Genomic DNA, 23,472 nt, shown 5'->3' with positions numbered 1-23,472 from the left:
CCACACATCCATACCCACACGAGCCCAACGACCACCATCAAGGCGGGTTACTCAACATCCTGGGACACCGCCGCCGCTAGACCATCATGGCAAGGTATTCACGCTCACCTTCCCCAGATTACAAACGACGTAAGTCATATCATAACTCTCGCGGAGACTCCCCGTCGCCGACCAGGCGCCATCACCAGGCAAGGGAGCGTGAGCGGGACAGCCACCGCGACCGCGAGAGGGAGAGAGACCGACCTAGGGACCGTGACAGGGAAAGGGAAAGGGACCGGGACCGAGACTACCGCGATAGAGATAGAGATAGAGACAGGCGTCGTGATGACCGCGACTACGATCGTCGGAGAGACCGAACCCATCGAGAGAAAGACAGAGATAGAGACCGGGACCGAGAGTCTGAACGGGACCGCAATGACCGTGGTAGGAAGCGCTCTCGCTCGCTCTCTCGCGATGCCCCACCCTCAGCGCCTACCGAAACATCCAAGCAGTCTACTCCTGCTCCTGCTCCTCCCCCAGAACAATCAACATCTACTTCAACACCAGCTCCAGCACCTACTCTCGCACCTGTGGCAGATGTTTCTACTGCTCCCATACCTGAACCAATTGCTGCTTCTGTATCAGCAACTACAACCGCGATCAATAGCGCCGCTGCGACTCCGCCAGCCACCAATACGACCAAACCATCTGGACCCGAAGACGAAAAAATGAGAGCTAAACGTGAGCGCCTGGAGGCTTGGAAGAAACAGCAGGCGCTGGCGAAAGAGCAAAAAGCCAAAGGAGGTGATAAGGCATCTACCACCAATGGCACTTCAGGTGAGTGCACATAGGTGTTGTCTTTCCAGACAGTACACACTTGATCATCTCTTCTTGTCAGGAGTGAGGCCTACTGGGGCTCTGAGTCGTCCAGGTGGAATAGGCATCAAAGGTTTGCCTCAGCGACCCGAGGCTGGCAAGTCACTTTCTAAGGCTGCTCGCTCCATGGACGATACTACGGAATCCAATCGAAAGCTCGTCAAACTCGGGGATATGCCTGCAGTTGACTTGTCTATGGATACGAATGCAAACGGCATCGGTGAAAATTTGGAAGCGGAGGATGACGATGAGCCTGAGCCTATGCAAATAGATTCTACAAACCCTACTCCTGCTGTCGAAGAAGAGGAAGAAGAGGACCCGCTGGATGCCTTTATGAGTGGTGTGAAGGAAGAAGTGAAAAAAGTCAATGCTGAGGACCGAAAGCGCATGGCAGGCAATGGAGAACAACTTGGTATCACCGCAGAGGATGCGGAGGATGATGTAGAGGAGACACGAGATGTTGACGAGCTTGATGCTACTGAACTTCGCCCGGAAGATATTCTAGCGTGCGTTCGCTTGCCCTCCTGTAACTGGTGGATGCTTACCCTTTGTGCTGCAGACTCGCTGCCAAAAAAGCCAAGAAAAAGGATCTGGCAGTTGTTGATCACGACAAGATCAAGTACGAGCCATTCCGAAAAGCTTTCTATCATCCACCTCCTGATGTTGCGGCCATGACTGATGATGAGGCTGATCTTTTGCGACTGAGCCTCGATGGCATCAAAATCCGTGGGTTGGATTGCCCCAAACCCGTCACAAAATGGAGCCATTGTGGGTTACCTAGTAGTTGGTACGCTTCCTAACCCATTGTTGTCCGTGTGTGATATTTACATCCAGAACCATAGTCTGGATGTGATCAAACGCTTAGGTTATACTGCCCCGACTTCCATTCAATCACAGGCGATTCCAGCAATCATGTCTGGTCGCGATGTAATTGGCGTTGCGAAAACAGGCTCTGGCAAGACGATTGCTTTTTTGTTACCTCTATTCCGGCATATCAAAGATCAGCGACCTTTGGAGACTATGGAGGGCCCGATGGCAATTGTCATGACACCAACTCGAGAGCTTGCTGTCCAAATTCACAGGGAATGCAAGCCATTCCTTAAGGTCTTGAACCTTCGTGTGAGCATTCCATCTCCCTCGAACATAATAACACCTACTTATGTCGTCTTCAGGCTGTGTGCGCTTATGGTGGCTCGCCTATCAAAGACCAAATCGCGGAGATGAAGAAGGGATGCGAAATTATTGTATGCACCCCCGGCAGAATGATTGACCTGCTCACCGCGAACTCGGGTCGTGTGACTAACTTGCGCCGGGTAACATACCTTGTCTTGGACGAGGCTGATCGTATGTTCGACATGGGATTTGAGCCACAGGTCCGTGTCGTAACTATGCATATTGGATAAAACTAACATTAAAGTTCAATCTAGGTTATGAAAATTGTGAATAACATTCGACCAGATAGGCAGACTGTCCTGTTTTCGGCCACATTCCCGAAACAGATGGATTCATTGGCGCGAAAAATATTACGGAAACCTCTCGAAATCACGGTCGGAGGTCGCAGCGTTGTCGCAGCCGAGATTGATCAAATTGTTGAAGTTCGCACGGAAGAGTCCAAGTTTAATCGCCTCCTCGAAATCCTCGGCCAGACCTACAATGAGGATAGTGAAGCCCGAACCCTAATCTTTGTCGATCGTCAAGAGGCAGCTGATAATCTCTTACGCGAGCTGATGCGCAAAGGCTACGTGTGCATGTCCTTACACGGCGGGAAAGATCAGGTGGACAGAGACGCAACTATCGCCGACTTCAAAGCTGGAGTAGTACCCATCGTTATTGCTACTTCGGTTGCAGCGCGTGGGCTCGATGTGAAGCAACTCAAGTTGGTAATCAACTATGACGCACCGAACCATATGGAAGATTATGTACACCGTGCGGGCCGAACGGGACGAGCTGGAAACAAGGGCACATGCGTAACCTTCATTACTCCCGAGCAGGAACGGTATTCCGTCGACATATTCCGAGCGCTCGAAGCAAGTAAGGCTACCATTCCCTCAGACCTGGAAGAACTGGCCAAGGGTGAGAATATTCCATAGCCTGATTCCACGCATCACTCATAGTAGCCCGGTATCACGCACAGGTTTCCTCGACAAGGTCAAGGCCGGCAAGGCACAAAGTTATGTGGGAGCTGGGTTTGGCGGCAAGGGCCTAGACAAATTCGACCAAGAGCGCGATGCCAAAGAGCGGGCTCAACGGGCTGCTTACGGTGAAGCAATAGAAGAGAAGCCCAAGGTCGAGGAGGAAGCTAGCACCCCAACGACGAAAGAGGACGACATGACATTTGGAAATTTCAAGGTCGAGATCAGAAAGGGACCGGCGCCCGACTCGTCCAAAACAGTATCAACCCCAGCTGGGGCGGCTGCCCGATGGACGAAGGCCAAGGACGACGAAGCCAAAGTAATGTCAAATCTCAAGGCGGCTCAGGAGGCTGCGGCGAGAATCACCAGCAAGGATTCGGCGGCCTACAGACAGGCCCAGAGCGTTGTAGCAAAATTCAACGCGCAACTCCGCGCTACGAAGCTCATGGCACAAAGTCAGTCTCAGCTCGACGATGCGGGGCGCAAACCAAAGGATCCCGACGCGACAGATTTCCACGCCATTATCCCCATCAACGACTATCCTCAAAAGGCGCGCTGGAGAGTGACAAACAAGGAAACTATGGTCCAGGTAAGCAAAGTGTACTCGCTTAATTATTTAACAATTGGCTGATCGGATTACTGTGTCTAGTTGATCGATATGACCGGTGCTTCCGTCACAAACAAAGGTTCGTAAGCGCTCAAATGGTGGTCCCAGTATTGTTCACTAAACACCGGTTATGCAGGTATATACTACGAACCGGGCAAAGAACCTCCTCTAGAAGGGCCCCCGAAACTCACTTGTTGGTGGAGTCCAACGACGAATTCCGGGTGAGTTGGGTGTTGCTTGTCATCTTCCCTTCTGGGCGCTCGGACTAATATTTTGCTTCCCTCGTTAGGTCGAACAGGCTGTGCGCGAAATCAAACGACTCCTCATCGAGGCCTCAACTGCCGCGCTTGCAGCAGAACAGCGGAACCCCACGGCTACAGCTGGTCGTTACAGTGTGGTTTAAGCTTCATAATTGTGTATGTTTGGTTTATGTATCGAGACATTCAGTCACCACTATAATCAATCCCGTTCTACGCCCGGCTCTTACTCTTCTGAATAAATCTTGTTTGGTGCACTTTGAGTAAGGCATAAGCTGTGCTGAGTCTAAAGGCAAAATTTAGATGAAACATAGGTCGCTGGATAAATGCGGGAATAGCAAACCTCGGTGCCGGCACTTGTTTGGCAACTGCGTAGCGCAGTATACCTCCAATAATCACTTCGATTTCCATGGGCCTCTCAGCGAGGAAATCAACCAACATAGAAGCCTTGTACGCAGGCCCTGTCACCCCGTATTCACTCAAGGTCAAATCGATCGCTTCATCAATGCTTGCCACAGGCAAAACTGACTCATCCAAACCGAGACCTCGTGCCACACTAACGACCTGGCAAGAGCCGTTAATATATAGCTCCACACGTGTATATCTTAGCAACCCACCTCCTCCATGAATCCACGAACGATTGGCATAGTGTAGGATCTGGCTGGTTCGTGGCAAATGTCTGGTAGTGTGGCGTTAGCGAGAGTCGCGAATGTTGAAAACCCCGCATTCCTGTACGATCATAAACATCATCAAGCAAAACCTGTATATCGCCTGCGGTTTAGACGACCTTTAGCTACGTTTCATACCATATAATTTTCTTCCAGCGCGCAGCTTGGATGTCTACCACCTGTTCGGGTGTCCCACCTCCAGCTTTGAGCAAGTCTACAAATGTCGTCAACGCGGTGTGTGCCTCGGTAGAATGCGGTGTTCCGGATGGCGCTCCCAGAGGGGGATGAACACCGACAACTAATTTTTCCTAAATCGTTTCCCATATATGCGAGCGAGCATCGTTTCACCCGCGCATTCACTCACAATTGGGCCGTGTTTAAGTGTCCGGCCGTGGTCGATCACAGTCGCATCAATCCATGCGCACCCGCTCATTACTATCCCGCTCGGTACCGCAGCCTGCAAGTCCAACTCGATGCCGATCCCGTTCTGAATGAGTACAAAATTACGGCTTCGCGCGAGTAGGGGGCCGAGCAGCTTCGGTGTCGTTACAACGTCGGGCAGACATCTAGTGTGGTATCCCTTAGTTCTAGATAGGATGTATCGCTGTCCATCAATACGAACTTGAAGGTGCAAACAATATAGTCATATCTATCTTCAGCACTGGCGGCGCTGTCCACACTTTCCACAACTGGACGATACAGCAATAGAGTTCAAACGTCAGTGAGGGGTACAGTTTGTGATGGGAACCGAAACCCGGACGTACTTCGATGGGGTCGCCAACCCAAATAGTTCACCCCCGGGTTTAGTTTTTCGGAGCAAATGTCTATCCCATGCTCTACACAAAACCTGAGAACTGAGCCACCTTGATCTTCGTGTATGCACATACCTTGCATTAGCGAATAGTTTGAACGACACACAACCGTGACTTGAGCCCCTGCCTTTCCATAATGAAGGAATAGACAGTTCCTAGGGCTTTTCCGGTGATATGTCAAATCATCCCTGTATTGAACAATACATCATCATACCTCCGAAGCCTACGACGCATACTTTAACAGGGGCACTCATGATTATATATTACCCTGCAGCTGTCGTCAATGACAAAAGGTGGCGATTCCGCAGGAATACGGGAGTCAGGTGACGCTTCTTGGCTTACTCAATCGCACGATGCCATAGAATTACGCTTTATAACGCCGGTACCGGCTCGGGGGCATCGTGCTTCACCGAGCGAACTTGGTACAACCACAACCATATATCTGTTATTTTGCAGTTCCGCGTTTCAAACATTTCCTGAGCGCTCCGCCTGCGGTATTCTAGCCCGCCCTGCCCACTTCTGAAATTGTCCTCCCTTGTAGCTCGGACACCGCTGGCACCATGGCGGTGGTCACCTCTGCATCCACCATATCGTTCCCGAGCAATACATCGGATAACCCTATTTCTCCTCAGGTAACGGGTGTATACCCGAACCTTCCGAATATATCCAGCGAATTATCCTATGAGAGAACAACCAAGGCATCCCTCCGAGCTTCAGCCCTGGAAGTCCATGACCTGGTTTGGCTGGCGTCGTCTAGGAACGTTCAAGGAAGGTTGAATCAATTGTACGAGAGCAACGCAGGTCGGTTCTTCAATATGAACCCGTATAGCTTGTAGACAAACCTAATGCGATTGTGGCACTATAGTTTACAAGAATACGTTCGTAACCGCTACCTCGCTGTCAATCATCAGCGACATCCATTCGTTGACACACCAACTATGCGAAGTCAGGATACCCAAGCCCACAACATTGATTGCGCGAATCTTGGGCTACCAAACCACTGAGGCCCAGATGTGGGTTGCATGGAGGATATGGAGCGAGATTGGCACCGTATGTGAAACCGAAAGCTTTGGTAAGCGCAACTATACCGAATACGAACTCGGTAAACTAAGCCCGCCTGGAAATGAAAGATGGACAGAGGCGAACCATAATCGAGCATACAGTGCATTTTCTATTATTAGGGGGCTCGGTTCACCGATCGGTGCGGATGCATACGATCCTTTCATTCAACGAACAAGGACGAATAACCCACCATCAAGATATTTGCGACCTAAGGGAATTGCTGTATCTCATCCCTGGAGGGCATGCCGTACAGGTAAGTCGAACCTTCTAGCCCCTCCCCTCCTCCAATCCCAGAGCGCCAATAGAACGGAAGTGATATCCCTCACGACGCTGACTCTGGCCCCACGCAACTCTAGTCCGTGACGACTCGTTTTACCGCAATCGGATTGGCAGGACTATCGCGTCTAGGTTTCGCACTCTCGAGATCTGCCGATAGCATGTGGGATGTGTCGCCACATGTCAATCCCGGGCCGCAGCCAGATAACGTTGCGAAGCGCAGAGTGAACGCGTCTGACCCGCACAACGTACTCGGCATGCCCCATTCGCAACGCGAGTACTCTCACGCGCCGGATACCGATTCAGTATGAGGGTTCAATAAATGAGGTTGTTGCAGCGAGAGAGCAGCTGGTGCGGGGAGACGAGGGATTGAATTCAATTTGCGTTTTTCGGTGGTAATCCCCCACTCAATTGGGCTTGCGACTATCGGCAGTTGCAGGGTCGCCTGGCCACCTGGCACCATCTATCTAACCTTCGTGCTTTATTTCCTTAGACTTTCTTAAATTGGACGAGTGAGATGAGGGGCTGACAGATCACTTGCGACTCGGCCGCGCTTGGCAAAAGGCAGGAAAGTAGATCAAGGTGATATTTGCTAATGCAAAATAAATAACATCCCAAAAGTACAAATGACAAACTAGTCTACCAATAAATAAAGCAGGACGCGAAATGCAGGATGAGATACAGACAACAAATGAATGCGCACAACAGATAACTTGATCAAAAATTACAACTACGAGGGGGTAAAGAACAACAGTGCAAGGCCGAGATTAAACTGGACCCAAGATAAATAGAAGATTGCGGGGTAGTCGAAAGGGGGGGATATGTTTTGAGGATTTTAGTATGCGATATTGCTGACAACGGACGGTTGAGAGTTTTGCAGTACGTTGGAAGAGAAGTCAGCGGGGATGGTCGACCAGCCCGAAATTTGCTCTGCTACGTCCGAACCAAGCGTATGGCGGCGCAAAGGAGGCGTCGAGGTCAGATACGCGCCCTCGGCACCCGCGTCAAGTAGACTGGGTCCGTCCGTGGGGACAAGCGGGGGAGTTGGGGGGCCCATGCGAGTAGCCGAAAAGGCGTCATACGGCGCAGTAGCAGACTTGCGGCCCGCCCTGAAGCGTGCTGCGAGAGTCGAGTCCATGAAATGGGCCGCTCCACGCTGCACCCCACCCTCATGGCCGGGCGAATGCTGCTGGGATGGCGAGAGTCTCGACACATTGCCTGCAACGAGGGATGTGTTATAGTTGGAGTCTTCCCACTCTCCAGGACTGCTCGCGCTGCCTGAAAGCGAGGACGCTACTGAGCCTATTTGAAATCGGGATCAAATTAACTACTGACGCGCGGCGCGAGTCTGAGTATGCATACCTCGTCGCGAGTCGAGCTCAAGGTCACCAGAGACGGCCTCTTGCTTGACGGTGAACTGGGTGACGGCTGGGGCTGGGGGCTGCCTTGCTTCGAGTCCGATTGCTTGTTCGGCTTTCGGCCTTTGTTGCCGGTCCTGACCTCATCGAAGCGATGGGGTCGCTGAAACAATATGCGTTAGTGGCAACTCCCAAGATGGCACAAGCGAACCAACTCACAGGTCGGAGGTGGGTTCGTTCGTAGAGTCCGCATCGGTTGCATACGATCTTTCCGGGGACCAAGTGAGAGCGTCGCCAGCTGGGGGCTCAACCTGTTGGCAATTGTGACACCTGCGGCGCAAGTACTGAGTTTCCTTGGAAGCCGCGTCGTCGGTGAACACGACGTGCACAATGTGGTGTGGGGGGACAGGGCCAGACGAGAGCGATGATGCCACGGAGGGGGGCCGAGAGTAGTAAGGTGACTGGGTCGGGACAACCACGGACGAAGTCGGCTCGGTCTTGATGGGCGCGCTCAAGACCGACGCCGGATCGGGATAGACGTCGTCGAGACGAGGGGTGATTGAAGGCGGTAGCGACTCGTTGTAGATCAGACCGTCAGAGTAGGCGAAGCGCCCCCGAGTCTCTGCGGCCAAATCGGAAACGCCAACGAGCGTAGATCCGTACATCTGCTGTTGGGACTGGACGTATGCGGGCGGCTGCTGTGAGTACGGGGGCAAGTTGAATGGACCAACATCGCTCCATTCACTCTGTTGCATCAGGCCGCGGGGAATACCTTCGGAGCGTCGAGAATCGACCAGGGAAGGGAGCTTAGAGTGGCCGTAGATTTCAGGCAAGTATGCGGGCGCGCACTGAGCGTCAGATATGGCGGGGCTCGACCACTGGTTCTCCTCGCTGATATAGCCCGGGGAGTGGTAGATAGGCTGAGGCTCAGCATAGAGGATCTTGGTGGACGCGTCGGTGGGATATGCAATCTGGGCCTGGCGCTCTTCGAAAGACATGCTGGTGCGTGGTGACGGAGTCTGGTAGGGGGAGCTCGAGGCAGCAGAGGTGAGGCTCGAGTGTGTGCTCTCGCAGTAAGTGTCCATTAAATGACAGTAAATAGCCAAAGCTGTTCCTCAAAGTCAAAGTCAAGTCAGAGTCAGAGTCGGGTGCACAGCTTGGAGCTTAGATATGATTAGGAGCGTAGAGGGGCAGGGAGCATCAAGCGAGTAGTCGAGGCGCGGGGGGTTATAAGGGCCGGTGCTGAGAATGCGAAGAACGGAAAGCGTGTTTTGGGGATATGATGCGAGCGGGTGCCCTGAGCTGGCAGTTGGCCGACGGGGTCGAGATATACAATGATAGTTGTGTTCGTGTGTGTGTGGTTGGCAGACGTCCGACCACGGATAGCGGTGCTGTAGAAGCATGGATGCTACCCAGTTTTTGGTCCGTGTCTAATTTGGTTAGCCTCCCCTGGGCCAGGTTCTTTGGGTCTGTTGAGTGCCTCGATCGTGTGCAAATCTCGCCTCAACTCAGTTTTCCATCCTCTTTCACGACCATATCCGGCTCCATCCACATGGTCTCTAAACCAACCGCTCCAGGGGCCTCTCCACAACATCCTGCGTCACTTGACCTGTCAACCGTAAATTCTCACCACCGCTTACAATGACGTGCACTAGTCCTCCAGCGCTTGGCGGGCGCCATAGAACCCCTCGATTGTCTGCTCGAATTCCTATCTTCCAGTGCAAGAGAGGTTGTACGAACCACGGCGTGCCGTGATCCTCATAAATATTGCGCACCGCTTTGCGAAGGCGAAGGATTGCGATCCAACTCGATCGCATAGGTTTCATTCCCTTGGCTCCAAGCCCTGAATATCCCCTCCTCACAAAAAAATCGATTATGTGTGCCACCCTAGCCTTTACTATAGTAGCTAGTGTTAGAAGAATAACCTATACGATGTATATACTATCGATGAATCTGGCCTGGGCCGCCGCGGCAAGGACTTGGCTGAAATGCCGAAGAACCTCCATTAAGCTAAAATATTTTCCATGCGTGACCGATGCCCGGGTATCTCGGGCGTTTATTATACCAAATCGATGCGCAAGCCGCCCCATACATTCCTCAAACAACTTTGTCCTACCGACATCCCAACGACAAATCGTTCGGAGCGCGCGGCGTCAGTGCGACGGGCGCGCTAATTCGCCCGTCTACCACCCGGCTACAGACAAAAGCGGAAAGCGTTACGTTTTAATGGGAGCCGCCAACCACTGTTTGGTATTCAGCTATAAAGCCTCGTCAGATCGTCCCGAGGATTTCAGCCACTGAACAGTAGAAGGAATGGTGCCTGCCGAAGCCGAGAAGAAGCCATATACCTTAACTTCTCACCCAGGTGATGCGGGGTCCATCCAGACATCCAGACGCCTTGCTATTTTATTTAATTGCGTAAATAAGGCTGAAATTCAGGAGAGCAAGGGAGACGACTGGGAAGGTAAGAGCCATCCGAAGGTTTCATACACTATTGGTTGCTCGGTCGATATTGATTCACCTTGCGGCCGGCTGACAGCTTGCGAAGCTCAAGTACCCCCGTGGCTTCGGACGAGGCTTGCGTAGGTATATACGTCAGTCTGGGGTGGCCCACTTCATTGTGCATTGCCCTTCTAGGATAAGGCACAACTCAACGTATTACTACGTTCCATAAGCTTATCTGCGCTTGATCTACAGTCTAACTAAACACACTGAGAATCCGTCGAAAATCAGCTGTCAGGTCTCTATTCACACGATTCATACGGAGTAACTCGCTTGCGTAAACATGCAAATATTTGGATCGTATGTTACGACTATGCAACTACGCATCCGGGAATGACGACGGTGGCCCTGATATATACTTCAATTGGCTTCTTATCTCCGCCGCCTTCGTTTCCATCGTCCCATCTAGTAATGCCGGCCCTTGCACCATCGGACTGGGGAATTGCAACCAAGGGAGCCGTACTTGGTGCCTTGGGCAGAACTTCCTTCCTAAATCCAAGCTTCGATGGGGGTGAAACCCTTGCGTAGGCTCCTCGAACGCGTTCATTGGTGCCTCTGGCAGAATTAGGTTCGTGACTCGGTGCGATTGCGCATACAAGGAAACAAGCGATGTTTATTGTACTCATATACTTCCGTGGGTAAAATGCCTCCATTGTAGTTACACCCGCGGTAGCATGTGGTCCATAGGAGATCCCGGGTATGTATGTGGCAGTGAGGGGAACCGGGTTTGTGCCTCTCGGCCAGAAGCACTGGTACTGTACAGCCGCTCGAAGCGCCTGAGTCGCACTGGGCGGCGTAACCAATGCTATACCTTCCTTCCCCCCCCTGGCCGCGAGCTTCTTGCACCGACTCGAGCTTAAGACCGCTTTATATAGCTCAATGGTATAACCAAGACTGGCACATCATTATTCAATGAAAATCATGTTGGATGTAAACAAACAATGTCTGCGTACCTTATCAATGGTCGGCACTAGTGCCACTTATGGGTGGCCAATTGGAGTCGCTGGGTTCCGGAGTGAGCTCAATTAAGCTCTGGCCCGGCAGGCACATACTTCACGAGCTGTTCCTAGGCCCAGACACTTTACGAGGTATCGCGTAGGCAGCTCAATTGGCTCGAGGGAAGTACACCATATACACCATGGTTATGGCGGCCCACGTCACTGGCGGAGCTCATTTGGCAAGAGACCCACATCCTTATCAACGTCCACATGCAGCCGGCTGCAATGCCGACTACGTTTCGGTGAGCTTCACGGCTCGCTTCGACACAAATGGTTAACGGCTAGGGAAAAAGGTCGACGTGGTTTGGCTGTCAGACTGAGCCAGCATGTGGTAGCCAGGAAAATGTCCATTGCAGGGTTGGGCATTCTTCTTAAATGCAACTTCCTCTTAGTTTCAGGTGGAAATCGCCTAAGCACTACATAACATGATGATTTTCCATGACAAATGCGAGGCTCACCCAACAGCACTAACTGTATGGAGTAATTTGACCCAAGGCGACTGTGCAGGAGCCCAGATGTATGTACTGGGGGGGGGGTTGTAAAGGCATTCATCCGTACACGACGAGATCTGACAGTAAACTCGATGAAATCAAGTTGTTTATTTAGAGCTGAGGGGGTCTCCCAAAGAATGGGATCAATATTGCATTACAAGAACTTGGTTTGCCTCGAGTGTATCTGGCGATCCATGGGGAAATGGTTAGATCCGGGGATTGAATCGGCCTATCGGCCAATTAACGTCTGGAATTACATTGGGGACTGTGTGGGCTGCATGATCTACATGGTGGGGCCTACCACCACCTCAGCTCAGCTTGAACCTCCATATGCTACCGTACTGTCGATGGCTGTCATTGATATTAGAATATTGCAACAGTCGATGAAACGTGCTCACCAAATCGTCCAAATTTCGGGTGTATGCGACATGTTCCAGCACCTAGGTCTAGCGATAGCTGTCGCGCTCTGCCGGCACTCTCCCACCACATTCCCATCCGATCATGGCGAACGGCAGAAACTAATTTCTTTTGGCTGCCAGGAGCATGCAACTGAGTCGGTAGGGTTTGGGTGTAGAAGTCAGGAAATCTCTACCCTGGGCTAATCGACATCGGTTAGGTGACTTGTTTGTGAAGAAAGAAGCGACTAATAGTGCTCCAATTGATTCAAATGACGCGGTATGCTTCATGCATATTTCAGGCGCGAAAAGATCAAAGCAAGGGAGTAGGGAGGAGAGATTCGAAAGCGTGGTGTTTGTGGATTGTAGTTGTGTACCTGAAAGCCATACCGAGGAGCGATGAGACTAGCAACCGGAACGAAAACAAGTCGGTTCCAAGCGATGGTCGGTATACGTGCCAGTTTGTGCCGAAGTTAGAGCGCCATGAATTGATGAAAGACATGCCAGATTGTGTGTGCGTCGGGAGCGCGCGTCAAATAGTGTTCCGGTGGTTACTCACGTCAGATGTGAGCCAACGGAGGCGAAACCCCTGTTCATGATACACGATTGAAGGGATTTTCGGTGTCAGGACTGGGTAAAACGTACGCTCGGCAACCAGACAAGCTTGAGCAACTTGGTCATGTCCTTCCGGGACTTTCAAAACGTGTCACTTTGTGATGGTTTTTTCGAAGTTCATCCACTCGCACATTTGGAGCGACTCCCCCAGAAGTGGCGTGTGAAGTGGTTCACTACTGATTCCCTTTAGTGAGTCCGATCCGGGTGAATGCGGGTGGTAGGTGTCTCAATCCTGGTTAAATCTGGAATTTGTGTTTGTCTCCGCTCGCACCGCAGCCACTAATATCCAGCAGGATGACCTAGAAGGTAACTCTGTTTACTTACCGCAAGATGGTTGGACTTGAGACGATAGTGGGGGAGCTTGAATGTTCGAGTAGGGTCGTGCCAACCGCTAACCTTCGGGGGCAAGAATCCTAATGCAGAGAGAGGAACCATCTCATAGCAATCAGTGCGAAATTCGAGGTGAAAATACCGAAGGATGAGTTGGGACTGGCAAGTCCGCCGACGACCATCGCTAGCACCTGAGCTTGGCCAGCAATAAGAGTGGGACCTGAGATAGTTAATATCCAGAAGCCAATCTAGACTTTAGGGCTGGTATCCATACGCAGAAAAGCCTGGCAATGTGTTTTATGATTGATCCATTTTCCGCTAGACCAAGTATATCATCCTGGTTCGCACTTTGCTTGGAACGTTGGGTTGCCGGCCAAGTTGATAGATGGGGTGATAACGTCACCCAAGCATCTACATCAGTGGGATATCTTATTTCGAGGAATTAAGTTTAGATCTCCAAATAACCGAATCCATTGCATGAAGAGCCGATAGTTAATATGGGAACTTGGTTCGCCAAGGGGGGCCATTGGGTCAGAAAGTTGGTGGTTTGTGGAAGAGTCTGTCTTGATTTAGTGAATGAATGGTCGTGCAGAAATTGATCATGCGAGACTAAGTTCATACATCCAGGTTTATGGCTGATTATATAGAGGCCGCTTTGTGGGATAAGAGTGAGGAGGAACTGGCGGATAGTTCTGTTAGACTGATTTGAAAAAAGTATTGCAAATAATGTGCTGTCTCGTGACAAGGGCGCTTTGCAAGTGCCTCTCTTTGTGCCCTGTTGGTCTTCACAAGACGTGCACCTTACCAATACGTTAGCCTTCGTACCGAACACTCGTTTATCTCTGGAGGCTCTGAGCCACTATCACTCAAAAGTGCACAATGCCGGCGTTTTCCCGATTACAACTAGCCCAAGCACTCCTTGGTAACGCGATCGCTACAGTCGAATAAGCATGTACTAAATAGGTTTCCAGAGTACGATAACGAGGATCTTCCGGTTGAAGCTCCTCGCCGTTCTGCCTATGACAGCGCAATATTTCCCATTTACGCCGCGCCAGAGGACCGATCGTCCTGCTACTACACTCTATGGAGATGGTGGCCCCCAAAGAAGTACAAATCACCTGGGGCTGAGCTACATCATGGTGGCGAGGCCGCAGGAACAGAGCTTGGAACCGGATTTCGTGGCAGCGTTGGTGCTCGTCGTTCTTTAGACATCCAAAGTGCACTTCCGACCCGAAAGTCGGTGGACGTGTTGCGTTCAGATTGGGGCGACAAACGTTCATCCAGGTTTGAGACTTCAGAGCTGGGCTATCTGGGAACACCAGATGAGGAAGAGGATGCGCCAGAAGGCGGTATGGATCTTTCATCGTGGGGGCTGGATAAGGTATGTTATTCTTGCTTAATCTAATCTTACTTCTCAAAGCTATGTCCCACAGTACGTCGTCAAACCAGACCAAGGAAAACAAGCCAAATCTCGCCAAGGTACCTAGATAGGCCTGTCATGTCACGTTCTCCATCCGATGCGCTCCCCAACCCGTTTGCTCGTATGCCAACTCCAGCAGACAATGGATCTACACTTCCCGAAAGGCCGAAACATGCCCATCGGCATAGTGATTTCGGCGCAGGAGGTGCTTTCTTAGATGCCCAAAGTTCACAAGATAATTTAGTTCACGAGGCCTTAAAAGATCGTCCTCGTTCAGTCGCAAACCCTCTTGACCTTGAAGAATATCGAGCAAATGGTCCACACATCCCGCTGGAAAAGCGTCGACCATCCATTGGAATGCTCCCATCGGAATCCGTCCGTTTCCTTCCACTACCTCGCCTGCTCCCCTCGCAGATAGCAACGATGCAGACCTTCCCAATCCATTTGCACTACCACCCCCTACTCCAGAGCGATTGTCGCGGTTTGATCCCAAGGCTCGACCATTTCCCAACTAAATGAGGGAGAGGGCGACGCTATTAGTATGCGTACAGGAACAATGAGGGATGGAACCGCACATCTACGAACATATTCGAATGCTTCACTAGGTTCGCGAGCATTGCTCGATGATTTCAAGGATGATGGCGCATCGTACATGACGGGAAGGCAGTTGGACGGCCCCGGAAACAAACAGGTGTCTCGAATGGAGTTGCTGCGTCCGAAAGTACTCGTCATGCCTAGCCCGCTTCAAGGCTCTGAGCAGCAGTCCAACCAAAACGCTGGGCGTGCTGGTTTTATGCTCATCCGATGGCGCCCCTCTTCCTCCTGGCGCAACACCCGGTGCGCGGCCTGGAGCGCGACCTTGGACAGATACAGGCGCGTCGCGTTCCAGCCAATCAATGAGCGCTGGGTTTACTCCTAATCCACGAACGAGCATGACCCTATCCCAACTCACATTCCGAAACAACTTGATGGTCGACGGTTCGCGAGATATTGCGTATAACGACATTGATCAACAATTGCGCCGGGCTACTTCCGAAGGAGAGCAGGCAGAACAAGTTTGGGATGACTATGATGCTGAAACCGAGGGACCGCAGGCAGAGCGTCCTGCGGGGAGGTTGTACGGCCGTAGTTTGATGGACGATTTGCAAGACAGGAAAGCTCAAATGCGTGGGCGTCAGCGGTGCGTGGCTCAAGTCTCTCTTCAACTCCATCTCATGTGACATGGTTTTTAATAGCGTATTCCGTGGTGATAATCGACCTGCGATGATGGATCGTGGTCAAATACGCACACAAAGTACCTTGATCGATTCAGCTGCACTTCAATCTCGTCCAGTCACCTTGTTGCTTCCTCACGGCCCTGTGGTAACCAATACGGAGCAACGTCCAAATAATAGCCGAACCCCTACTATTCAACCATTGCTCAACTTCGATTCAAATGAACCAGGTCGCACTGCGAATAGCAAATCCGTCTTCGGAGTTGATACACTGTGGGAGAAAGAGATGGCAAAGCTGAAAGAAATACAAGAACAGCAAAGGTTAGATCAAGAGGCTCAGCGAACACAGGAAGAAGAGAAACAGAGACGGAAGATCAGAAAGGGGAAGAAAGGCAAAGCAAGAAACGAGGAATTAGCATCCCCCGAGGCCGGAAATGGAGCGGAGGCTCCTGCCGCTTCAGAATCCGGCCGTCTGAGTTTGGCGCCCCCCACTTTACCAAACATAACCCCATTGCACAAGCAGGTACCTCCCGCGTCTCCGGGAGAGAGCGAGTCTAGCCTACCAGCCGTGAACCGCCGGCGTCGGAGTGTAGCTACCCTCGACGCAGGCGGGTGGTTTGCCGGTTCATCTGATGGAGAGGAAGAATCTGGCGCGAAGCGAGACTCGGGACCTGGGGCAGCTCCGATTTCCAGGGGACGAGACGAGGACTCAGATGATGACGTCCCCCTCACCAATATCAAGGTTCGCGCACCGGAGTCGGACGACGATGAAGACGCACCATTATCGAACCTCAAGTCGAGACAGAGTGTAGCGCTCCCTGACTTGAAACCCGCCTCGACACTAGACATTGCCGCTTCTTTGGGCTTGGCACCCGAGCCGACGCAAACAAAGGCAGCTGGGGGTGACGATAGCGACGATGAAGTGCCATTAGCTATACATCGACAAACCATCATGCTACCGCAGGACTCGAATAAAAAGCCTGGAGCTGAGAACGATGACAGTGACGACGACGAGAAGCCTCTCGGCCTCCGGCTGAGCCAGGCTCCGAGTGTAGCTCAGCAGCGACGCCAGGAAGAATATCAACAAATGATGCTAATGCAACAGCAGCAACAATTGATGATGCAGCAGCAAGCCATGCGTGCTTCAATGTTCAGCGCGTCCATGCTTTCATTCCAACCACATATGGGCGGCCCGGGATCTGTTCATTCGTTTGGTGCTCCGGTACCCGCCCAGGACCCCAAACTAACGAGAGTTGATCAGTGGAGACACGATGTCAGTGGGGTCAATGATCCGTAAATTTTCAACTCGCATATATGCTGTCGAGCATGGGCAATTAATTTCCAATAATTGCATTCTACTTGACATAGAATGCCAAGTATTCTGACTTTCACCTCTTCCGGTCTGACAAGATTTTCCTTCACATGGATTGGTTTCGTTACTCTATGATCTCACCATAAATTTTGCATGTGCTATCACCCTCCCTTTCTCAGCTGCTGTCGTTTCTTTCGTGCATCCATCCGCATACGGTATCATTTGTTTCCGGGTATCTAGAACTCAAATATACGATTAAGTCTCATTAGTGACCTGCCGTTATTCTTCAGCCTATCAACCACGTACCTATGAGCCAGCTACCGGTGTCGACCGACCCCATAAAAATTAATACCGCGTAAACCCGAGCTTATGCTCGCCGTGGATGGTCGGTGATATCGATTTCCCGTATGAAGGACCAAGATGCTCGGTCTAGCACACGGTTCAGAAAATAGCTCGAATTCCCTAGGGTCGATAAAACACTGGAATTTGCCGCGGAGCTCGCAGCCTGAAGATTGGTCTATTAATCTGGAGAGAAACTTCGAGGGTGAGCCGCCTAGGCGATGCTTCGTGGGGCTTGTGAAACGGGGGCAGGAACACCTCCCACGAACTTGTGTGGGCATTATTACAGTATGAAGGTTACACATGGGGATCCGGAGCAGATCCCAAAACTTGCAGCCACTGAAGCCTGATAAGGTTAGGCTTGATGTTCGCGTATTGACAATTCCACCAGACAATTTAGAGACTGAATGCTTGTTTTTTTACAATCGAGCGCTGACTGGGGGCCCTTCATACAAGACGCTATCCTTGGTCTCAACAGGGTTTGAACTTTGCAGCTGACTGTCCACTCAACGTGTAGTTTACCCATAAATGGAGCTCATTCGCAGCCCGAACATCTCGTCGATCCAACAACAGGTCTTCAATCGATGGGAGTAGCGGAGGCATCAGGACCAAGACAGACAACTTGCCCTGTTCCAGATTTTGTACCACTAGGCCTTGTCCATGGGTACGATATCACAAAAGCTTTAGAACAGGAACGTGAAACCCAAAATCCGTTACGCGTGCTTAAGTACTTTTGTTCGGAGACGCGTCGACAGTTCTATAACCGGTTGTGGTCTAGTTGGGGCTGATATATATCGTGTCCTACAATTAAACTCGAGTAGATAGAGAATAAAGAACATATATGCATGGTACTCTTTATCTTAGGAACAGAAATGGAGACCAGGCGGAGACATAATATCTGATTTCTGTTGGTAGCATATAGCGGGAATAATGGTAGAGTGCGATATTTGATCTGTCTGGGTAAGCGATGTTTGAGCATCGAGCGAGGCTTCACTGAGGTTGCAGGTCGACCTTGGACATGATTATGTCATTTATGGGTTGTAGTTGAATAGAGCTTCCCTTCACGTCTGGCCATTCCATCTATTTCCTACAACACTTTTCATGGCGTAATTCACCGAATGTGTTATGTTTGTATAGTGGATAGATTTCCACACATATCAAATGGTACGCGATATATAATTTGATAGATGAAAAGTCCCGAGATGAGAGGCTGTACACATCTTTGAGCAAGGGGAATCGGAGGGCAATGGGTGGAGCCGGATAGTGCCCAAGACGTTTATTGTTCTCTACAACTTATTGAAATGATGGTGGTAGTTCTCATGAAATGTGGGAATTGAAAGTTGCCGGCGGGGCCTGCAGAAGAACTTGGTGCTCGTTGTAGAAGAATACGCAATGCGCATTATAGGATAACGGTACCGAAGGTGGGAAAAGTTGCATTTTAGGCATGTAACGTATGGAACGATAGCCGGCGGTTTTGGCAACATTCGCGATATATCCTCCAGCGGTGATTAGGGTAAGGGCAGGTTCACTCGTCCAAGAATCTCACCATCAATCTACAAGCATGTATACCCTAAAATTCCTGTGAATCATAACGAAACGAAACAGGGCAAGTGGTCTGTGAATGAAAGTGGCCGCGGTAATTGGTACTGAGAGTTTGAGAAGAGGGCAGATACGGACCGAGCGTATTGATTGGTAAGTGGCGCGCGTATAGAAGACCAATTATCCAGAGACAATTGCGACGACGCCTCCAAAATTGAGACAGCCAGTACTCTGGATACAAATTATATTTCCAACAATTCATTCATTAGTACTTAACCTAGGGTATATGCGTTTGATAGTACATCCAGATACCAGAAATGTCTGGTTAAGTTTTAGTGGGGAAGTTCTCCTATTGAGTGTCCATATTATCTAGGGCCACACATGTCACGATTTGGGTAGGTTCAAGGGATAGACAGTTTGTCTGGACCAGAATGCCAGTTCTTACTTAATATAGAAGGTATCAGAATGGTATACGAAATAATCTCAATAAGCTTATTAGAGTAGCTACCAAAGTTGTTTAGGTTCGGTTGAGGTTGGTGGTGACAAGACAATGGACGTGGAATCGCGAAGTGGAAGCAAGGGGGATCTCACGGCAAGCAAGGTCAGAATTCAGGAGCGCAAGGCACGGGGAAAAGAAGCTAAAGTCCCCGCAGAGTAGACCTTGGATAAACATTAAGTGGCCCGATTGGCCCGGGAAAGAGGTGGCAGGACACGATGGCGTGGTGGGCCAAGTATTTCAGAAATGGTCACGACATCACGTGAGAGGTCACATGATCGGGTGGTCGAAGCTTGATGATGTCAGCCGGCGAGCACTGTACCAGACATGCAAGGCGATCGACTCGATAACGAAGACACTGGATCACCTGGAGGTGACGATGGAAGGGGACTACCAACTTATGAAGCACTGGAGGCTCGCGAGAGGGGCCCAAACTCTAGGTAAAGTCCATTGGTGTGCCACTGTTGAGGTTGCTACATACTTGGAAACAGGTTTGGACGATGGCAGGCTTGGGTCGAGAAACGGTTGGTGCATATATTTATGGCCCCATAAAAACAGAGAGAAATAAATTCAATTAGGGCGGCGGAGCGATATGCAGATGACCCACAACGTCGGCGTCAAAGTACCGGATGGGGACCAACAGTACGTGCCATTGGTAGGCCAATGCCTTGACTGACGTGTGGTAGGTTGAAGCATCAGTGCAACCAGGCCAACCTCAGCCACCAGCATACTCTCTTCCTAAAGAAGAGGTCATAGCCCCACCGCCTGCACCAGCACCTGTGACACGTCCTATCGCTCGATGTCTCTCTGTAGCACACTTCGGCTCACGCTTTATTCCTCATTCTAATTCACCGATTGCTACACTACTCCCTATCGGAGCAGATGATCGTTTCTTGCTAATGGGGACCGACCGTGGACTTTCTGTCTTGGATGTACTACCAGCATTCCACGGTGCACCCACTTCTAACCCGGCACGAGTTCTGGAAGAGGCTAAACCACGCAATATTTGGACTGGAGAAGGTGTGTGGCAGATGGCCTTGCTAGAGAGTCAGGATTTGGGCGGTTCGAGTCCACAGGGAACCATCTTGGCTCTCGTCGGCGCCGAGGCTAGTGAGGCTGCGGTGGATCGCAAGGGCGTTGAGCCAGTGCGGACCATTCGGATGTACAATCTTGCTTCCCTTACTAGTCTTGTAAAATGGTCTGTTACAAGAAGGGTAAGTTGACCCTGCTGTTTTTGGTGAACGATGTATTTCTCACTGATCTATCTTAAACTATCCAGGATGCTCACCCCCTCGACCTTCGTCGGCCTGCCAATATGAATCCTACGCGCTCCTTGAAGAAACACAAATCTAGTTCTAGTTCTGTGTTCAACAGCTTCAAGGCTATGTTCATCGATTCACAACCACATATTCAACCTTATGATCCCTCTTCAGCTGCTTCTCCAAGATCCCCAGCTCTCCAAACGTCAACTCTTGCCCCTCCACGCCATGATACACGTAGCTCATCACCATCACCGTCACGACCCACGCCCACTCGTTCATTCATATCAGACACGCCCGGCGAATGGGATATTATAGAGGACTTGCCGTTGCGCTGGGCGACAGACTACGTAAGCTTATCGCGACCCGGAAGCAAACTCGCAGGATTGTCTGTCATGTTTTTTGAATTATGGAAAGACTTGTCAGGCAGCCCTGGTACGGAGCGAACATATTTAGCTGTTGCGACTCGCCAGTGCATCTTTCTGTACGAATCGATTCCAGGCGAGCGAGCGTTCCGTGCAGTCAAGGTGTGTCCGGCCATGTATGCGCCCATCCCACGAAGATTTCTTATTCAATGGGTAGGAATTTTATACACCATTACCTACACGTAGTATTCGATTCGTTCAACAATTATCATCGAGCTCGGACCCGACGTTTTCGACCGTTGCTCGCTCCTTCTCTTCGATGTCATCTCGTGCTCCAGCACAGCATATTCAGGCACATTCGCGTAATGCCTCTCATTCACAAACCCAACGCACACGTCGTACCTCTTTTGGGGACACGCCGCGTGCCCAGCTTGCACTGTTTGTGACCTTCCCCAAGAAAGCCGGGCTAATTAGGCTCAGCGATTCAGCGGTAGGAGAAGTAGAATTGTGGGATGAAGACCCAGGATTGATGGGACCCATGGGTAGAGGTATAGGGAGACGTTCGGTTGAATCACTCTCAAACCCAGGCTTTGGGATAGAGAGAGAACGGGGTGTATGGGCGCCTTTGGAAACTTGTGATATCCCACCGCTCAGTATGGAAACGGAGCCATACACCGGCCCCTCTCCCATTGGTGGTCTCCCGGCCTCTCCATATGCCACAAATTCGTCGCCTGCATATCCATCTAGTACAGCATGGAGCAGCTCTTCATCGCAATATCCTCTTCTCAACTCAAGCAATCATTCTCAACCTTATATTGATACAAATACGAATAGCTATTCATCCGGGCCTTTGACTGCACCTCCTGCCTCCATGCCATCGCCAATTCCACCGACACCATCCAATTTATTCGCAGGATCGGAGTACCCGAAACAAGTAGCTCTGCTTACGCGTGGGCGCCGAACAGATATTGTCGAGCTTCCACTGCGTGCTCCCGTCGGCGCCCGGCCACCCCTGTGCACTGTGATGTGGTTAGCTCCGCCGACCAAAGTAGCACCGAGAATATGTGTGCCTGGCCCGGGATTGGAGGACAAAGATCCCTATCTGCAAATTGTTGCATTTTTGAGCGAGGGCGTAGATGTTGCTGAAATCCCCTTGTCACGACTCAAACTAGACAGGGCCAAGTCCAAGGGCAAGGCGAGGGCAATGAGTTCGGGTGGGGATGAAATTAAACTCGTGAAGGTTGATGTCGGCGGGCCGGCAGGGTACCTCGCTGCGGGTGGACGATGGCACCGATTTGGTCGTGGAGATGGACCAGGTGGTAGCTCAAGACCCAGGGAGCGAACACGCGAGCTACAACGTGCCGATTCGACGTGGTCGGTATCGAGTTGGGATTCTACGTGCAAGAGCATAAGCGGGAAAAGGAAGCCCAACGCAAGACCGAAGAAGGATACTACAGCTGGGTTTGCCGTGGGCATGAGGTGAGTTCTTATATTCTATATCTTCGCGTCGTTTCTTTCTTTTTTTCCGGGGTGGTAGTGTGCTGCTCGTGAGCAATACAATTGTTTGTCTGATTTTGGCGACTTCCTTGAGCTGACCACTATTCTAGGATTATTATGTGGTTTGGATCGGAGGGGGTATGGCTGACGATCCAGCACATACTAATAATGAGTCCCAGCTAGATGGATGAACTCGAATGCATAGCTAAGTTATAGGTGTGTGGTAGTTTGACTTGCGGTCTTGCCCTCTTTGATCTGTTAGTGTATGCGCGTGAACCACCTGTTTGTTTTAATTTCTACTATCTTTCTATCTCTGTCGCGCTGTCCTATTTAGATGTACATCTCGCTATCGGCTTTTATCCTTACAGAACGGACAAATGTGAATCAATAGGCCAATTTCTCACAGATCGCACTTTCTTGCTTGAAGGCTATCACTCCAAAGCTCACACTTTGATGAAGGCATCACAAAAAAACTGGCATATCAAAAGTCAAACGTAATAACAAAACAATGGTACAAAAACGCAAGAGCACAAGCGATGAACGAAGAAAGTAAAACTGAGAATGCAAAAGAGGAATGAAGATGATGCGTCGTAACGTAGTGCGGTGCGTAACATGCAAAAAAAGGAGTACATAGGACTACATGGGTGCCGAAACCAATAATGATAAGCAGGAA

General features: G+C 50.7%; 7 protein-coding genes across 7 annotated transcripts; 4 read left to right on the top strand and 3 right to left on the bottom strand.

Moving 5' to 3' along the window:
- Positions 1-86: 86 nt before the first annotated feature.
- Positions 87-3,997, top strand: RhiXN_04400 (DEAD/DEAH box helicase; the record flags this gene model as incomplete). Its single annotated transcript, XM_043324217.1, has 10 exons — positions 87-816; positions 878-1,361; positions 1,415-1,642; positions 1,698-1,974; positions 2,028-2,228; positions 2,283-2,928; positions 2,990-3,576; positions 3,637-3,677; positions 3,731-3,815; positions 3,884-3,997. 10 exons carry the CDS (start codon positions 87-89, stop codon positions 3,995-3,997), a joined length of 3,393 nt encoding a protein of 1,130 aa, XP_043176636.1.
- A 67-nt stretch (positions 3,998-4,064) lies between these two features.
- Positions 4,065-5,585, bottom strand: RhiXN_04399 (2-dehydropantoate 2-reductase; the record flags this gene model as incomplete). Its single annotated transcript, XM_043324216.1, has 8 exons — positions 4,065-4,415; positions 4,469-4,580; positions 4,658-4,827; positions 4,884-5,085; positions 5,142-5,198; positions 5,284-5,355; positions 5,407-5,486; positions 5,568-5,585. The coding sequence occupies 8 exons, from the start codon at positions 5,583-5,585 to the stop codon at positions 4,065-4,067; spliced, it is 1,062 nt and encodes a 353-aa protein (XP_043176635.1).
- A 306-nt stretch (positions 5,586-5,891) lies between these two features.
- On the top strand, positions 5,892-6,980 carry RhiXN_04398 (uncharacterized protein; the record flags this gene model as incomplete). Its single annotated transcript, XM_043324215.1, has 4 exons — positions 5,892-6,132; positions 6,197-6,532; positions 6,591-6,646; positions 6,750-6,980. The coding sequence occupies 4 exons, from the start codon at positions 5,892-5,894 to the stop codon at positions 6,978-6,980; spliced, it is 864 nt and encodes a 287-aa protein (XP_043176634.1).
- A 524-nt stretch (positions 6,981-7,504) lies between these two features.
- RhiXN_04397 (GATA type zinc finger) lies at positions 7,505-9,112 on the bottom strand (the record flags this gene model as incomplete). The annotated part of the gene is made up of 4 exons (XM_043324214.1): positions 7,505-7,971; positions 8,032-8,114; positions 8,170-8,190; positions 8,247-9,112. The coding sequence occupies 4 exons, from the start codon at positions 9,110-9,112 to the stop codon at positions 7,505-7,507; spliced, it is 1,437 nt and encodes a 478-aa protein (XP_043176633.1).
- A 1,728-nt stretch (positions 9,113-10,840) lies between these two features.
- On the bottom strand, positions 10,841-11,182 carry RhiXN_04396 (uncharacterized protein; the record flags this gene model as incomplete). Its single annotated transcript, XM_043324213.1, has 1 exon — positions 10,841-11,182. One exon carries the CDS (start codon positions 11,180-11,182, stop codon positions 10,841-10,843), a length of 342 nt encoding a protein of 113 aa, XP_043176632.1.
- A 3,055-nt stretch (positions 11,183-14,237) lies between these two features.
- Positions 14,238-17,289, top strand: RhiXN_04395 (uncharacterized protein; the record flags this gene model as incomplete). The annotated part of the gene is made up of 7 exons (XM_043324212.1): positions 14,238-14,280; positions 14,330-14,707; positions 14,779-14,790; positions 14,846-15,259; positions 15,330-15,615; positions 15,668-15,958; positions 16,014-17,289. 7 exons carry the CDS (start codon positions 14,238-14,240, stop codon positions 17,287-17,289), a joined length of 2,700 nt encoding a protein of 899 aa, XP_043176631.1.
- Positions 17,290-20,005: 2,716 nt separating this feature from the next.
- Positions 20,006-22,990, top strand: RhiXN_04394 (uncharacterized protein; the record flags this gene model as incomplete). The annotated part of the gene is made up of 8 exons (XM_043324211.1): positions 20,006-20,118; positions 20,170-20,202; positions 20,257-20,320; positions 20,365-20,892; positions 20,958-21,464; positions 21,520-22,781; positions 22,840-22,849; positions 22,910-22,990. The coding sequence occupies 8 exons, from the start codon at positions 20,006-20,008 to the stop codon at positions 22,988-22,990; spliced, it is 2,598 nt and encodes an 865-aa protein (XP_043176630.1).
- Positions 22,991-23,472: the final 482 nt, after the last annotated feature.

Source organism: Rhizoctonia solani, chromosome 1 (genome assembly GCF_016906535.1).
Source record: "Rhizoctonia solani chromosome 1, complete sequence".
NCBI lineage: Eukaryota > Fungi > Basidiomycota > Agaricomycetes > Cantharellales > Ceratobasidiaceae > Rhizoctonia > Rhizoctonia solani.
This window is presented reverse-complemented; position numbering and strand designations above follow the sequence as displayed.